Genomic DNA, 18,701 nt, shown 5'->3' on the forward strand with positions numbered 1-18,701 from the left:
GGCCATTAATAGCCTCATGGACCAAATACCACCGACAGTTCAGGGTACCCTATTTGTTGATGACCATGCTATTTACTGTAGTGCCCCAACAGCCCTTGAAGCTGGTAGAAAAATACAAGCTACGATAAATGCAATCACTAAATGGGCTGACAGGAGAGGTTTCAAGTTCTCACCTCAAAAAACTAAGGCCATCAGATTCACAAGGTGTAGGAAACGAGAAGAGATACCAACTCTGTTTTTGAAGGGAGTTATCCTCCCATATGAGAGTGAGTTGAAGTTCCTTGGTGTGATTTTTTACAAGGGCCTCACATTCATTTCCCATGTTAACGACTTATGTGTTAGAGTACGACAGTCCACCAACATAATGAAAGTTGTCTCACATTATGATTGGGGAGCCGATCATACTATTTTATTAAGGCTCTATAAAACTCTCTGCCTCAGCAAAATTGATTATGCTTGCCAGATATAGGCTCTGCTGCTAAAACCACCCTTGAAAGATTAGATGTGCACAATCTGGGTTTGAGAATCTGCATGGGTGCCTATCGTACCTCCCCTGTGGACAGCCTGTATGTGGACTCAGGTGTACCACCTCTTTCCTTGCGCAGAGAGGAGCTGGGACTACAATATTTGGCCAAACGTTTGACATCAAAGGATAACTCCAACTTTAAATTTGTTATGAACCCTTACGACGTCTCTCCAAATAGGCCCCGCATCCCTAAGCCACTGGAGGTTCGATTGGAGAAGGAATCTAGAGATCGGTCTCTATGACTCTACTATAGCCAAATTAGGCCCAACAAAGTATCCTCCTTGGTGTAAACCCCCTGTGGAGATTTGCATTTGTACCGGTGGTAAACAACACCACGACCCTCAGGCTGTCAAGGCTGAATTCTTAGAACACTCCTCTAAACACAACACCTCTATCTCTGTCTATACTGATGGCTCTAAGTCTAAGCAAGGTGTAGGCTCTGCTGCAGTTTTTAACGGAAAAATTATTAAATGTAAATTACCCTCTCTTTGCTCAAATTTCACTGCAGAAGCTTATGTAATACTCCTGGCAGTGAAAGAGATCTACTACAGTTGCTCAAATGAGCAAAGTTTCATTATTTATACAGATTCCAACAGTGTTTTAGCATCTCTTCGGCAACTTTTGCCCACTCACCCACTGGTGCAAGAAGTGCAAGATTGGCTGGTCCTCCTGCACTCACAAAAACGTACCAAGGTGAACTTTTGTTGGGTACCTGGTCACACTGGCGTCATGGGGAATGAAACGGCAGATAAAGCTTCAAAGTCGGCAGTAGCTGATCTACAGCCGACTACTGCCGTCCATATACCCCATGGCGACCTTAAGGAGATTATACACTCGTACACAAAATAAGTGGCAGCATAGATGGAGCACCTTAACTGATAACTTGAAGCTAAAAATGATCCGTCCCTTTATAAAGAAATGGGAATCATCCAATTGCCCAAATAGAAGGAACAGCATCATCTTGACCAGATTGCAAATCGGACATACACATCTGACACACAGTTTTTTAATGACAGGTGGCGATGAGCGGCAGGTACCATTCTGCCATACATGTCAGGCTCACATTACTGTACAGCACTTTTTAATGGAGTGCATATGTTTTCAACGTGAACGACAAGCATGTTCAATCATAGGCAAGTCCATGACGGACTTGCTTGATGATAACTGTGAAGTAGCCCGTGTGGTCAGATTTTTTAAGCTTATCAAGTTTTATCACCTATTATAACTCACTGTAATTTTCAATTTTATTATTATTATCTTTCTAATGAAATCACTGAACTTTTAGCTTTCATCCGCCTTTTAGATTTCATAGTGCTGAATAGCCCTTGATGATCCAGTGCTTGGCTTTTGAGCCTAAAACTCATAAACCAACCAACCAACCAACCTAACCCATAAATTCATCCTGGATAGCAGCAGTGCACCTGAATGTGCTCATTGTGGCACTTTGATGTCAGTTGAGCACATTCTAGTGCACTGCCCAAAGTTTTTAAATATAAAGACGAAGTACAATCTTCACTCAAAATCTCTTAAAGAGATTTTGGGTGAGGAAGCTGATATTGGTCAACTTTTTGGATTTTTAAAAGAAACAAATCTTTTCAATGAAATTTAGATTTCCATCTAAACAATTTTAATTACTTATACTTTTTATCTATTTTTTAACCAAATTTATTGATTTTATAATTCTATCAAATTTTAATCTTTTACCCACTCTTCACCAATCAGTCATGACAGCACTGAATGACCTCCTTGGTCCCAGTGCCTGGCCACTGGCCTAAATATCATATCATATATAACATACGAACAAAGATTGGCCGAACTGGAATTACCAACCCTGGAACAAAGAAGAGAACGAGGGGACCTAATGTTCATCTACAGAATTATGAAAGGAAAAGAATGCCTTGATAGAGAGGACCTATTAAAATGGGACAGAGGAAAAACAAGAGGACATGCAATGAAACTCAAAAAGGATAACTACAGAAGAGACCTGAAAAAGAACAGCTTCCCACATAGAGTGATAGATGTATGGAACAAAGTGGATGAAGAAATAGCGTGTGCAAACATAATACAACAATTTAAGAACAAACTTGATCTTGCAAGATACAAAAACGGGTCACCACGAGCATAGCTCCCCTTCCCGTATAATACAACTAGGTAAATACACGATCTAATAAAATGGGATAGTAGAGATACAAGAGGACACTGAAAGAAAATAAAGAAAAACAGTATAGAAGAGACCTGAAAAAGAACAGCTGCCCCCACAGGGTAATTGACGTTTGGAACAAATTAGATGAAAATGTGGCATGTGCAAAAACGATACACGAATTTAAAAACAGTCTAGATAAAATGAGAGATGAAGACGGGACACCACAAGCATAGCTCCCCTTCCCGTAAAATACAACTAGGTAAAATACACACACTTCCGGGCTGTCAACACCTATCAACTAGAGCTCTGAAGGCTGCCAAATAAGACAAAAATTCTCAATAGTGCAAGGAAAACAAGAGGCCTGGTTTTGTATTGAATGGGAGGGGGAGCACTTGTGGTTACCCTATATGATTTCTCTGCAGTGATGAATTGGTTGAGTGAGAGAAAATGCATACATACATATACCAAGACTTTTTCCCCCTTACAAGGGAGGTAGCCAAAAAGGAAAAGGCATAAAATCATTCCCACCCATTCCATCCCTGAATACACTCCACACCCCTCCACCCTCCCTCTCATCTTAGCACCTCCTGGATGACAGGTCATCCCTGCACCTTGTCCACTGCCCTGGGTCAGAAGCAGTGTCGCAAGACACAGCACATCCACAGCAAGCCCACTTCATTAAATCAGCGACCCCTCTTCTCCGTCCCCCCATGCATAAAGGAGAAGACGGGGAGAAATCCCTTCAGGCTGCGTCAAAAATTGCTCACACATACTACCTCACCCCCATCCCCCTGCCCATTCCACCTCATGCATCACAACATCATCCACATACAACCATTCTCCATTCACCCCTGTCTTCTGTCCTCTCCCGTCCTTCCTCAACAGACATTCCCCTCTTCCCAAAGCCCCCTTCACCCCATCCATCCACCTCATCCTAGGACATCCCTTCATGTTCACTCCCTCCACATCTGCCTTCCATACCTCTTTTACTAGTCTTTCTTCACTCATTCTTTCCATGTGGCCAAACCATCATAATACTCTTTCATCAACCCTATCTCCCAACCCCCTTTCCACCCCTGTTTTCCTCCTCACCTCCTCATTTCTCATTCTATCTAGCCTAGTAACCCCCATCATACTTCTCAGACACCTCATCTCAAACACATTCAAACTCTTCTCTTCCTCTCTTATGTTCCATGTTTCTGCCCCATACAGTGCTGTTGGCACAATCACTCCTTCATACAGTCTCCTCTTAGCATCCATTCCCAAATGTCTATTCCTCATTACACTTTTTAATCCACCAAGGCATTTACTCACTTCTCTCAATCTACATTCAACCTCCACCTTCAATCCACCTTTTCCTGCCACATTTGCACCCAAGTATCTAACACTATCCACTTCCACCAGTCGCTCTCCCTTAATGCTCACTTCCAGACTACTGCCACTTTCACCCCTTGTACATCTCATCACCTTACTTTTACCTACATTTATCTTAAGCTTTCTTCTATCACACACTCTCCCAAACTCTGTCACCAACTTCCTCAATCCCTCCTCCGATCCTGCCACAAGAGCAGTTTCGTCCGCAAGCAACAGCTGGCTCACCTCCCACTTTTCTCCATTTTCTTTAACCATCTCCAATCCCTGACCCACTACCCTTGCGTTTACCTCTCGTACTACCCCATCCATGTATAAGTTGAAGCCAGGGCGACATAACGCATCCTTGACGAAGTCCCACCTTTACCTCGAACCACTCACTCTCTCCATTTCTAATCCTGACACAAGCTCTACTACCCTCATAAAAACTCTTGACAGCTCTTAGAAGCTTTCCTCCTATCCTGTATATCTGCAAAACCTCCCACAGTGCCATTCTGTCTACCCTGTCTTAAGCCTTTTCCAGATCCATAAAAGCCCAAAAACCATCCTTCCCCTTTCCTATAGATTTCTCACATATCTGTCTTGCCACAAAAATCTGATCTACACAACCTCTACCCGTCCTAAATCCACACTGTTCCTCACCAATTACTCCCTCTGTTCCTCTCCTAATCCTCTCATTCAAGATCTTCCCATTAGCCTTCCCAACTACACTCAACAAGCTAATCCCTCTGAAACTACTACATACACATTTATCCCCTTTTCCCTTGTAAAGTGCAACTATACAGGCACTCCTCCAGTCCTCCGGCACTCTACCCTCTCTCCAGTAAACATTAAATTACCTCACCAGCCAGGCCTCCTCTTCCTCTCTTAATTTCTTTCCAAAACATCTTTTTATTACTTTCAAAATTTTCTGTCATACTCTTACCCCATTTCACATCTGCTCTCCTCTTTGCCTCCTTTACCTTTTGCTTTACTTCTCTTTTCTTTTCTTTGTACCTCTCATATGACTCCCTCGCCCTATTTTGTAACCAATCTGTGAAAGCTCGCTTCTCTTCTACAACCTTCTTTGTTTCCTCATCCCACCATTCACTACCCTTTCTTCTATTTCCTTCTGTCCTTCTTGTTCCACACACCATCTTTGCACACTTTGTGACTCCCTCCTTGAACCATCCCCATTCCTCCTCCACACCTAGCTCTACTCTATCCTTCACTCCCTCCCACTCTTCTCTCAGCTTCTTCTTGTACTTCTCCTTTTCCTTTTCATTTAAAGAGTTCACTATAAGCACCTCCCTACCTTTTGTCCCTTTCCTCTTTCTCCATCTATCCTCCACTCTCATCTTACCTTCCACCAAAAAATGATCTGATATTCCCCCACCCTCTCCCCTTAGCACATGTACATCCTTAACTCTTCCTATCATAATCCTAATTACCACTACATAGTCCATTAATGCTCTATCTACCACCCTTCCCTCCACCACCCTCTCCCATGTGTACTTATGCTTGACTTTCTTCCGAAACACTGTATTTGCTATCATCAACTCTCTAGACACATTTCCCATCATCAACTCTCCACTACAATTCTTTCCTGGAACTCCACATTTCCCAACCACTCCATCAATTGGATCATTTCGTACCCTAGCATTAAGGTCTCCGAATACGATTACATTGATATTTCTCCCTAAATCCTCTATGCACTCATTTAAATCTATCCAAAAAGCCTCCCATTACTTCTGCGCTCTTCTCACTGCCAGGCCCATATGCACTTACAAAGACCCACATCTCCTTTCCCAGTTTCACCTTCATCCACATTATCCTTGAGGAAACCTTCCACTCCACTACATGTTTACCTATCTCTTCACTTACTAGTATAGCCACCCCTCGCCCTCTCTTCACTCCTGATAACCTCCCACTTACACTCCCAAACTTACACTCGCCCTTCCCTTTCAGCTTAGTTTCACTCAAAGCCAACACATCCATCTTTCTTCTCACAAACATACTACCTATCTCTTCCCTTTTACTCTCATCTGTACCACATCCACATGCATTAAAAGACCCAAACCTTGGGGTACTGGTCCAAAAACTCCCAGACCCTCTTATGCCTTTACTTTTTCTTTTAGGAATGTCCCCTGTTGGGCTACAAGGAGAAGGATGCCTAGTCCCAATCCCTGTCTCTTTCTAATCCCCTCTTACGATCCAAGTGGAATTACTAGGTGGCAGTATTCTTTTCCCCCACCACAGGGAAAATGCAAGAAAATTAAAACTATTTTGAGCTGAATGTTGACTCAAAATCAGAGTCCTCTGGGGGCACTACACAGAAATTAAATGTAAACAGGCCTTGAAATGCCAAGGTTGCTCCGACTGTATAACAAAGACGTTTTTTCTGGTTTTGGTAAGTATGAAAGAAGAAATTTGAGTTGAATCTTAGATATGGAAAGGGAGATGAGTAATAATAGAAAATTGTGGGAGAATGAATTCATAGAACTAAGGAGGTTGTAGTGTTAGTGAAAGGCTTATTCCAAGCTAATAATGAGATATCTGAACTGAAGAAAATTAATTCTGAACTAAATAATGAACTAAAGGGATTAAAAAAAAGATCTAATGGAGGTTAGATGTGAAAATGAAAGGATGCTATCAATAGTGAACTTTAAAGAAAGAAAAAAAAGGTAAAGTACAGGCAAGATGTGAAAGAACTGAAGAAAACTTAGGTGAGGAAAATTTGCAGAAGATTAAGAAATGGAATGAATATACAAATAATGACAAGTTTAGAAGGTACTGTTAATGATAAATTTAATGTGTACTAATAATAACAAGTTTAGAATATACTAATAATGAGATGTTTAGAATACACTAATAATGAGATGTTAGAATGTACTAATAATGACAAGTTTAGAATATGCTAAAATGAAAAGTTTAGAAAATACTAATAATAAAAAGTTTAAAAGGTAATATTAATGATAACTTTATTGTGTAATAATAATGACAAGTTTATAATATACTAATAATAACAAGTTTAGACTATACTAATAATAAGTTTAGAAGGTACTATTAATGATAACTGTAAAAATAATGACGTTTAAAATATATAAAGTTTAAAATATACCAATAATGAAAAGTTTAGAATATACTAATTACAAGTTTAGAAAATACTAATAATAACTGTGTACTAATATTGAAAAGTTTAAAATATACTAATAATGACAAGTTTGGAATATACTAATAATAACAAGTGTGGAATATACTAATAATAACAAGTTTGGAATATACTAATAATAGATCAGAAGGTACCATTAATGATAGCTTTGTGTACAAATATTGACAGTTTAGAATGTACTAATAGTGACAAGGGTAGAATATACTAATAATGACAAGTTTAGAAGGTACTATTAATGGTAACTTTAATCAGTACTAATAATGATAATTAAAGACATTGACAGACTGGAAAAAGTACAACTGCGAACCACAAAACTGATTCCAAATATCAAAAATAAATCATACGAAAATCGACTAAAACACATGAATCTGTTTTCCCTAAAAAAGCGTAGACTCAGAGGTGACTTGATACAGGTCTTTAAGATTTTAAAGGGAATTGACAACATCAAAAGTGACCAAATTTTCACATTGAATGAGAACTATCCGGAAATAGATTCAATTTGGAAGTAGGTAGAAACAACTTTGCCAACCGTGTAGTAAATGAATGGAATAAACTTCCTGCACAGGTAGTGCAATGTAGTTCAGTTTGAAGCTTTAAGAATCAGTTAGATAAATACCTAAGTAAGATGCTGTAATGATTATAATTTATCTTATACTATTTGTTTTTGTTTTGTTATTGTCTGATTTTCATTTTTGTTTTTTTGTTATTTGTGATTTTCATTTATTATTAGTTATATGTCAATTTATCATTATTTACTATTTACCTGTTTGTTTATGATTCAACTATACCTATGCATTTATTTATGCATCTTATTTGTTATTTACATTATTATAGTTTTTATTTATTGTTTTATTATTATGATTTTTTTTCGCATCCGACCTAGATATGGATCAAAAGGTCTCCTGTCGGCATGCTCCGCCATTGTAATCCTTTGCCTTTGTAATAATGACACATTTAGAATATGCTAAGAATGACGAATGATAATTTTAATGTAATGGAATTTTTAGAATATACTGACAAGTTTAGAATATACCAGTAATGACAAGTTTAAAAGATACAAGTAATTGCAAATTTAATATGTACTAATAATGAAAAGTTTAGAATATAGTAATAATGACAAGTTTAGAAGTTTCTATTAATGATAACTTTAATGTGTACAAATTATGACAAGTTTGGAATATGCTAATAATGAAAAGTTCCCCATGAGGGAAATAACACAAAAAGAATGGATCAGTTGACAAACCTTGATGTCAGGATATCGCATGGCCCAGACAGAATATCAAATTGGATTCTAAAAGAATGTAAAGAATTAGTAGACAAATATATAACATAATAAGTTGCTCACTTGAAGAAAGGAAAATACCAAATGACTGGAAAAAATGTCAATATTGTACCAATATATAAAGGAGGAAACAAAGAAGATCCAACAAATTACAGACCAGTTTCCATTACAAGCACTGTAACCAAAATTTGTGAAAAGGTTGAGAAAAGATGGATTAAACAGTTGGAAGAAAACAATGTAATAAACCCGAGACAATTTGTATTCAGACAGGAAAAATCCTGTGCCACAAATTTAATCTTTCTACTTGAGACTAATAGATATAATACAAGAAAGGGACTACTAAACTGGATGGAGGATTTTTAGCATGGAAGGAAAATGAGGGTAGTGCTCACAGAAAGAGTTTAGTTTGGGAGGAGGTGATAGTGGAGTACCACAGGGATCAGTATTGGCTCCAATAATGTTTGCTATTTATGTGAATGACCTGGATGAAGAATTGGAATGTTACATGAGCTGCATAAACACGGCAAAGGAAACATGGACTGGAAGTGTTTATGCAACTTGTTCACATGGATTTTCATTACATGAGCTTCTTTGCAGACACTAAATTGCTGAGGAAAGTGAATACTGAAACAGATTGTGAATCACTGTAGAGAGACCTGAAAAAAGTTTGGAAATGGAGTCAAGTGGGAAGTAGATTTTAACATCAAGAAATGTAGCATAATGAAATTCAGAAAAAGTAAAAAAGAGGATATCAGGACAATATAAGATCAGAACAAAGGAAGTAAAGAAAGTGGGATCTGAAAAACACCTGGGAGTAATCATCACAAATGACATATCCCCTGGTAAACAGATAACAAAATTGTTGGAGAATCCTACAACTTGCTAAAAGGTCAATAAAGGTGGCTTTTACCTATTTGGACAAAGAAATGGTAAAAAAAAAAAAAAAAAAAAAAAAAAAAAAATCTGCGACACTATGGTCACCCAGTACTAAAAAGAATCTAAAGAAAACTGAAAGAATCTAGAGAGCAACTATAAAGATGGTCCCAACACTTTCTAACCTGTCATATGAGGAGAGGTTGTCAAAACTGAACTTACTGACTCTGGAACAAAGAAAAGAGATAACCTGCTGACTATTTACAGAATCATGAAAGGCATGGAAGTCCTTGATAGAAAGGACTTACTAAATTGGGATAAGAGAAATACAAGGGGACATGAAAAACTCAAAAAGAACAGTTATAGAAGAGACCCAAAAAAAGAATAAAAAAAAAAATAAAAAAATCCACACAGAACGTTGTATGTCTGGAACAAACTGGACAAAACAATAGTGTGTGCAAAAACTATACACAAATTTAAGAGCAAACTAGACACTCCAAGATACAAAGACAGGACATTATTATAGCTCCCCTTCCCATAAGATAGAACTAGGTTAATACACACACACAGATATGCAGTTTAAGAAAGACCACATGTCTATAGGATATAAAGAAATGCAGTTTTCCATATAGATGTATAAATACTTGAAGTAGTTTAGAAGATAATGTAGCCCAATCTTGAACAACAAGTGATGGAAAATGGGAAGTTATGCGAAAGGAGAAAGTCGAAAGATATGGGTAAAAGGTGATATGTTCAAGGGGAAAGGATGGCAGCAAGTTCAAAGTCTTGAAAGGAGAGAGGATGGAGGAAGTGGACTGGTTTCAGCATTTGGGGTCATATTTGGCAGGAAATGAGGAGTGGGGGTGGAGGTAAACTATAGATTAAGAGAAGGGTCTTGGTGGGGGGGGATTGGAAAGTGTCATGAGAAATAGACATCTGGGAATGGATGCAAAGAGGAGATTATATGAAGGAATGATTGTGCCTACTACTCTGTATGGGACAGAGACTTTGAATTTAAGAGAGGCAGAAAATTTTAATAAAAGTGGATAAGATGAAGTGTCTGAGAAGTATGGTAGAGGTTACTAGATTGGATAGAGTGAGAAAGGAAATGAGGAGGAGAGTAGGCATGGAAAAGGAACTGACAGATAGGACTGATGAAAGATTGGTTAGATATGTGGGAAGACTAAGTGCAGAAAGATTAGCTAAAAAGGTAAGGGAAATGTCTGTTGAGCAAGGAAGGGAGAAGGCAGGGGGTATAGAAGTGAGTGGAGAATGGCTGTGTATGGTAGAGCTGGGCAAATACCGCTAATTTCAATATCGAAATTATTGGTGAACAACAATACAGTTACCGAAATTACAGACAGTTTACCGGTAAAAAACTCGTGAGGTAGTAGTGACGTCACAAGTTCGAGTCGAGTTCGAAAAATCAATGTTTTTGTCCTTTAATAAGCTATATCTCTGGTTCTATTTTACATATTGTTTTTATTGTTATGTCATTGTAAAGGGAAAAGGTCATACTTTAATTGGTGCTACTATAGTATGCTATCTAGTATCTACTGCGCGAGTGAGTGAATGGAGGGTGTCTGAGGGTGGGTGTGGTGTATACATTTTCGTTCGTGTCTGCATGCAGGTTCATGTTTGGAGGTGGTAGTGGTAGGCAGCTACCGGTAAAGTTACAGGTTTTATTCAACAACCTTAACGATAGCTTACCGGCAAACATTCTGCTACCATTAAAGCTTCGTTAACCGATAACTTGATAAGCTATACCATAACATTCAGAGAGCGGTAACTTCGGTAAGCACATCTCGGCTTGGTGGTACTGAGTGTCACTCAGTACCACCAAGCCGAAACGTGCTTACCGAAGTTACCGCTCTCTGAGTGTTATGGTATAGCTTATCGAGTTAGATAGATAGACTTTATTTGGCAATGAATCAATATACATGAAGTGCAAATAATGACAAGAATACATAGTTCAGAATAATAAATGCAAATTGCCGAGGATAACACAAAAAGCATGTACGCTTATTTCCATTGTGGTCCTCATCAGATTGTTATTCTACACTAAGTCACACTGACAACATACGTAGGGGGTTAAGGGGACCAGAGACAATCATGAGTAATACCAGTCAAAACACATATGACACATAAACATTGTTATAGTTTTGCTAATCGGTTTTTGCTTTATCAGTTAACGAAGCTTTACCAGTAGCAGATTTTTTGTCGATAAGCTATCATTAAGTTTGTTGCCGATAAAACCGGTAATTTCACCGGTAGCTGCCCACCACTAGTGTATGGATGATTTTTTGGTGCTGACCAAAGGGTTTCTGTCTTCTTAATTTTCTATGACTAGCAAGGAAGGGAGTGGGGGATGTGGGGGTGATATTTTGATGTAACTTGAAGGAATTTCTCCCTGTCTTCTCAAATTTCTGCCTTGCTGTGTCTTGCTGCATTGCTTTTGACCCAAGCACTGGGCAGGATACAGGGATGACTCTTTATCTATGAGGAGCTAAGATGAGAGGGAAACAAGGGTGGTGGATAGGAGTGCCTTTGACTTGGGTACTATCCTTTTAAGGGGGAATAATTCCTTGGTATATAGATAGAAATAAATATCTTAATTGGAAATCAAGGATACAGGGTGCATACTTTTTTTTTTTTTCCTTCTTCTTCTTCTTCTTCTTCTTCTTCTTCTTCTTCTTCTTCTTCTTCTTCTTCTTCTTCTTCTTCTTCTTCTTCTTCTTCTTCTTCTTCTTCTTCTTCTTCTTCTTCTTCTTCTTCTTCTTCTTCTTCTTCTTCTTCTTCTTCTTCTTCTTCTTCTTCTTCTTCTTCTTCCAAAAAAGTCACAATTTAGTTGAAAATGCATTTATTAAAAAAAATTATAACAGACTGTATCAGCACACTTCTGGTGTCCCATTACTCAATGACATCCTCAACACACCCGCGAAACCTGGCACAGGCCTTCTTCATGACCACCTTTGAGAGATTGGTGAAGATGACCTTGATCTGACTGATCAGATCATCCTTATTCTTGTATGGGGTGCAATGAGTATCTCATTCAACTGCACCCCATACAATAGTCCATAGGATTGAGGTCAGGTGAGTTAGGGGGCCACACATCTGGGGCAACGAAGTGAAATAAATTGTCAAAGAGCCATTTTCTAGAGGTGTGACATGGGGTATTGGCTGCTTGTTATTGTGGCAAAGTAGCATGCAGTCGATACTTTAGGGTCTATATGGGGCACCCCTATGGACCAGAGCCACACATCATTTTGTCTATGATAGAAGAAATTCTGTTCATAGAGAAATGATGACACTTTTATACTATGACTGTCCCTTCGTTATATTGTCCCCCAACCCCTTGTTGCTGTCCTGTACCATTTCTCTGAGTATTCTCTTTCTGTGATGGGGGAATTCCCTGTGGTGGGGGAAAAGAATACTGCTACCAAGTATCCCACTTGGATCGTAAGAGGCGAGAAGAAAGGGACGGGGAGAGGGACTAGGCATCCTTCTCCCTGTAGCCCCACGGGGCATATATCCTAAAAAGAAAAGTGAAGGCATAAGGGGTGCTGGAGGGCCTCGGACCAGCACCCTAAGGTTTGGGTCTTTTAATGTGCGTGGATGTGGTACAGATGAGAGTAAAAGGGAAGAGATAGGTAGTATGTTTGTGAGAAGAAAGATGGATGTGTTGGCTTTGAGTGAAACTAAGCTGAAAGGGAAGGGTGAGTGTAAGTTTGGGAGTGTAAGTGGGAGGTTATCAGGAGTGAAGAGAGGGCGAGGGAGGGAAGGGGTGGCTATTCTAGTAAGTGAGGAGATAGGTAAACAGGTAGTGGAGTGGAAGGAGGTTTCCTCAAAGATAATGTGGATGAAGGTGGAACTGGGAAAGGAGATGTGGGTCTTGTAAGTGCATATGGGCCTGGCAGTGAGAAGAGCGTGGAAGAAAGGGAGGCCTTTTGGATAGATTTAAATGAGTGCATAGAGGGTTTAGGAAGAAATGTCAATGTAATAGTACTGGGAGACCTTAATGCTAGGGTGGGAAATGGTCCAATCGATGGAGTGGTTGGGAAGTGTGGAGTTCCAGGAAAGAATCGTAGTGGCGAGTTGATGGTGGAAATGTGTCTAGAAAGAGAGTTGATGATAGCAAATACAGTGTTTCGGAAGAAAGTCAAGCATAAGTACACATGGGAGAGGGTGGTGGAGGGAAGGGTGGTAGATAGAGCGCTAATGGATTATGTAGTGGTAAATAGGATTATGATAGGAAGAGTTAAGGATGTACATGTGCTAAGGGGAGAGGGTGGGGGAATATCAGATCATTTTTTGGTGGAAGGTAAGCTGAGAGTGGAGGATAGATGGAGAAAGAGGAAAGGGACAAAAGGTAGGGAGGTTCTTAGAGTGAACTCCTTGAATGAAAAGGAGAAGGAGTACGAAAAGAAGCTGAAGGAGGAGTGGGAGGGAGTAAAGGATGGAGCAGAGATGGGTGTGGAGGAGGAATGGGGATGGTTCAAGGAGGGAGTCTTAAAGTGTGCAAGGATGGTGTGTGGAACAAGAAGGACGGGGAAATAGAAGAAAGGGTAGTGAATGGTGGGATGAGGAAACAAAGAAGGTTGTAGAAGAGAAGAAGCGAGCATTCACAGATTGGTTACAAAAGAGGACGGGGGAGTCATATGAGACGTACAAAGAAAAGAAAAGAGAAGTAAAGCAAAAGGTAAAGGAGGCAAAGAGGAGAGCAGATGTGAAATGGGGTAAGAGTATGACAGATAATTTTGAAAGTAATAAAAAGATGTTTTGGAAAGAAATTAAGAGAGGAAGAGGAGGCGAATCAAGTTGGGAAGTAAAGGTAAAAGGTACAGATGGAGAGATGATAATGGAAGAGATGGCAGTAAGGGGAAGATGGGCAGAATATTTTAGGGAGTTGCTAAATGTGAAGGAGGATAGGGAAGGAAAGATAGCTGCAGTGGGAAATGAGAGTGATGAGTGAGGAGAATGGAGGAGAAATAAGGAAGGATGAGGTGAAGGCAGTTGTAAAGATGATGAAAGCAGGTAAGGCACCTGGTCTGGATGGATGCCATGCAGAATGTCTGAAAAAGGGAGGTTCAGTGATGGTGGACTGGTTGGTGAGGTTATTTAATGTTTACTGGAGAGAGGGTAGAGTACCGGAGGACTGGAGAAGTGCCTGTATAGTTCCTCTTTACAAGGGAAAAGGGGACAAGTGTGATTGTAGTAGTTTCAGAGGGATTAGCCTGTTAAGTGTAGTAGGGAAGGCTTATGGGAGGATCTTGATTGAGGATTAGGAGAGGAACAGAAGGAGTAATTGGTGAGGAACAGTGTGGATTTAGGACAGGTAGAGGTTGTGTAGATCAGATCTTTGTGGTAAGACAGATATGTGAGAAAGCTATAGGAAAGGGGAAGGATGTTTTTTGGGCTTTTATGGATCTGGAAAAGGCTTATGATAGGGTAGACAGAAAGGCACTGTGGGAGGTTATGCAGATTTATGGGATAGGAGGAAAGCTTTTGGGAGCTGTCAAGAGTTTTTATGAGAGTAGTAGAGCTTGTGTCAGGATTAGAAATGGAGAGAGTGAGTGGTTTGAAGTAAAGGTGGGACTTCGTCAAGGATGCGTTATGTCGCCCTGGCTGTTCAACTTATACATGGATGGGGTGGTGCAAGAGGTGAATGCTAGGGTAGTGGGTCAGGGATTGGAGATGGTTAAAGAAAATGGAGAAAAGTGGGAGGTGAGCCAGCTGTTGTTTGTGGACGACACTGCGCTTGTGGCAGGGTCAGAGGAGGGATTGAGGAAGCTGGTGGCAGAGTTTGGGAGAGTATGTGATAGAAGAGAGTTAAAGATAAATGTGGGTAAAAGTAAGGTGATGAGGTGTACAAGGGGTGAAAGTGGCAATAGACTGGAAGTGAACATTAAGGGAGAGCGACTGGAGGAAGTGGATAGTTTTAGATACTTGGGTGCAAGTGTAGCAGGAAAAGGTGGAGTGAAGGTGGAGGTAGAATGTAGATTGAGAGAAGCGAGTAAATGCCTTGGTGGATTAAACAGTGTAATGAGGAATAGACATTTAGGAATGGATGCGAAGAGGAGACTGTATGAAGGAGTGATTGTGCCAACAGCACTGTATGGGGCAGAAACGTGGAACATAAGAGAAGGAGTTTGAATGTGTTTGAGATGAGGTGTCTGAGAAGTATGGTGGGGGTTACTAGGCTGGATAGAGTGAGAAATGAGGAGGTGAGGAGGAGAACAGGGGTGAAAAAGGATTTGGGAGATAGGGTTGATGAAAGAATATTAGGATGGTTTGGACACATGGAAAGAATGAGTGAAGAAAGACTAGTAAAAGAGGTATGGAAGGCAGATGTGGAGGGAGTGAACATGAGGGGCGTCCTAGGATGAGGTGGATGGATGGGGTGAAGGGGGCTTTGGGGAAGAGGGGAATGTCTGTTGAGGAAGGAAGGGAGAGGACGGAAGACAGAGGTGAGTGGAGAATGGTTGTATATGGATGATGTTGTGATTGCATGAGGAGGAATGGGCGGGGGGGTGAGGTAGTATGTGTGAGTAAATTTTGACGCAGCCCGAAGGGATTTCTCCCCGTCCTCTCCTTATATGCAAGGGGGGGTCGCCGATTAAATGAAGCGGCCTTGCTATGGATGTGCTGTGTCTTGCGACACTGCTTCTGACCCAGGGCGGTGGGCAGGGTGCAGGGATGACCCGTCATCCAGGAGGTGCTCAGATGAGAGGGAGGGTGGGAGGGGTGTGGAGTGTATTTAGGGATGAAATGGGTGGGAGTGTTTTTATGCCTTTCCGTTTTTGGCTACCTCCCTTGGAAGGGGGAAAAAGCCTTGGTATATGTATGTATGTATGTATGTGACATGGTGCCAAGTCCTGTTGACTTATGTAGGGTCAACCAGCTGCTACTTCCTCAATCCACAGCTTCACATGGGTCTGTAGGGTGTCAACGTACACTTCAGTGCTCACCCTGAGCCCCTGGGGAAAGAAGAACGGGGGCATGACTTGGCCCTCGCTGCAGATTACCCCAAACACCATGACAGTTTTAGGAAACTTGGTTTTCATGACTCGCTGTACATTCTTGGGACAGACAGCCAACCACCTGTTGTTCTGAGAGTTGTGGGTCTGGTCCTGGCAGAAGTTCTTTTCATCTGAAAAGAATCAGAGCATGTCATTCTCCAGAGGGTGCTTCAGTTTGTTAAGCATCTTCTTGCTCTTCTTGAAGCAGTTCTGGTTTTTTGCAGAGAGGAGTTGACCCTTGTGTATTGTGTATGACTTATATCTGATATCTTCAAGCAAACACTTCCTCATAGTGCCCTCAAACACTTGCAGCTCCTTGGCAATGAACCTCATGGACTGGCTGGGGTCTTCATCAACCATGGCTTGTAATTGAGTTACAAATTTGGCGTCCCTGATAGTGTCTGATTGTTGAGAATGATGTTTCCTCTCAGTAACACCTTCATAATCATAGTCAGAAGAAATCAACTCCCTCCTGACAGTCCTTACAGACTGTTCAGTCACTTTTACCAGTTCTGAGATCTTGCTATTGCTGTGTCCAACAGTGATTAATATAAACATTGCGTGCCTTTTCCATAGATGAGGATGTAAAGCTCTCCATGGATGCAAGGTGTTGCTGGGACAAAGTCTTGACATATACTGATAGGTTGCTTTTGTTTTAAGTGGTGTGGTTACCCATGTCTTTATTTATGTATTTTATTTATTTTTACATTATTATAGTTTTAATTTATTATTATGATTTTTTTTTTTTTTTTTTTTTTTTTTTTTTTTTTTTTTTTTTTTTTTTTTTTTTTTTTTTTTTTTTTTTTTTTTTTTTTTTTTTTTTTTTTTTTTGCATCCGACCTAGATATGGATCAAAAGGTCTCCTGTCGGCATGCTCCGCCTTTGTAATCCTTTGTAATCCTTTGTCTTTCCACACTGTGTCCCTGAAACAACGAAACAAATACCATATGCACCCTGTATAGATTAAGTTGGAACTGTACATGAATTTGAGGGTAGATATGATAAAATGGAGAGTAGGAGACATTGAGCATTGCTCCTTTCCTCTGTACTACAATTAGGTAAACACACACAAATATTTAACATGTTTAAAGATAGGTAAAAGAATTGTAAAGCTATTTAGTACTATTTTGTAATGTACTAATCTGTTTCATGATTACAGGCTGAAAGGGATGCAATTGAATGTGAACTCAAGAGTTCCACAGCAGATATGCGAGAGGTCTTTTTGTCAGCACTTGCTCAAGATGGAGCTATAAATGAACCTGCCTTATCAACTGAAAGTCTTGGAAGAGCTTTCAGTCCTCTGCAAAAGCAGGTATGTATATGTTTAAAAAATGTATGAAATGTTAATTTGTCATTGTAAAGTAGGGATGTAGGGAGAAGTAGTCAAGCAGATAAAGACTTGAAGCTACAAAATCCCCGGGTCCAGACAAAATTTTTCAGAGAATGCTTAAGGAGTGTAAATTTGAAATCTGCGACCATTTAACTGAAATATTTAATAAATCGGTAGACACTGGTTTTGTGCCTACTGCTTGGGGGCAGGCAAACGTTGTTCCTGTTTTTAAGAAGGGAGATAAATCGTCTATATGCAACTACAGGCCAATCAGTTTGACATCAGTCATAGGTAAAATGCTTGAATCAATAATAGTTAATAGACTCAGAACACATCGAGAGACATAATTTAATTTGTGACACACAGCATGGTTTCTCCAAGGGTAGGTCATGTGTGACTAATCTATCCTTTTACACTAAAGTATATAAGGCATCAAATAACAATGATGATTACAATGTGATTTACCTTGACTTTAGCAAAGAGTTTGACAAGGTGCCACACCAGAGACTACTAAATAAAATCAAAGCCCATTGTATAGGAGGAATTTTTTTAGAATGGATTAGAGCTTGGATCAGTAACATAAAACAGCAGGTCACCATAAATAGAGTAAAATCCAAGTGGGGCAGTGTTACTAGTGGGGTTCCCCAGGGCTTGGTTTTGGGTCCCTTGTTGTTCATTAATGGGATAAATAGTGATGTTAGTAAGTTCGCAGACAACCCTAAAATAGGACGCCTAATTAGGTCAGGAGATGACACAGAGATTTTGCAGGATGATCTTAACAAATTGTTCACATGGTCAGTGAAATGGCAAATGAACTTCAATATCTCTAAGTGTAGCATGTTAAACATAGGGCTACACAACCCCAAAAATAGATACAGCATAGATAACACACTTTTAGAGAAAACTGAGTGCGAGAGAGACTTGGGAGTTCTAGTGAGTCTGGAATTTAAAACCAGGAAACAGTGCATTAGTGCCAGGAATAAAGCTAACAGAACATTAGGTTTCA

The 18,701-nt window shown here is 39.9% G+C and overlaps 1 protein-coding gene across 1 annotated transcript in view; it reads left to right on the plus strand.

The window, feature by feature from the left end:
- ALiX (programmed cell death 6-interacting protein-like protein AliX) overlaps nt 1-18,701 on the plus strand; it is a 253,882-nt gene that overhangs the window by 198,799 nt on the left and 36,382 nt on the right. Inside the window, exon 10 of the mRNA XM_076207864.1 lies at nt 17,525-17,677. Within this exon, the coding sequence (XP_076063979.1) occupies nt 17,525-17,677 (153 nt within the window). The remainder of the gene's footprint in view (nt 1-17,524; nt 17,678-18,701) is intronic.

The sequence above is a fragment of the Oratosquilla oratoria genome, chromosome 24, assembly GCF_046742065.1.
Source record: "Oratosquilla oratoria isolate Oo_2021 chromosome 24, ASM4674206v1, whole genome shotgun sequence".
NCBI lineage: Eukaryota > Metazoa > Arthropoda > Malacostraca > Stomatopoda > Squillidae > Oratosquilla > Oratosquilla oratoria.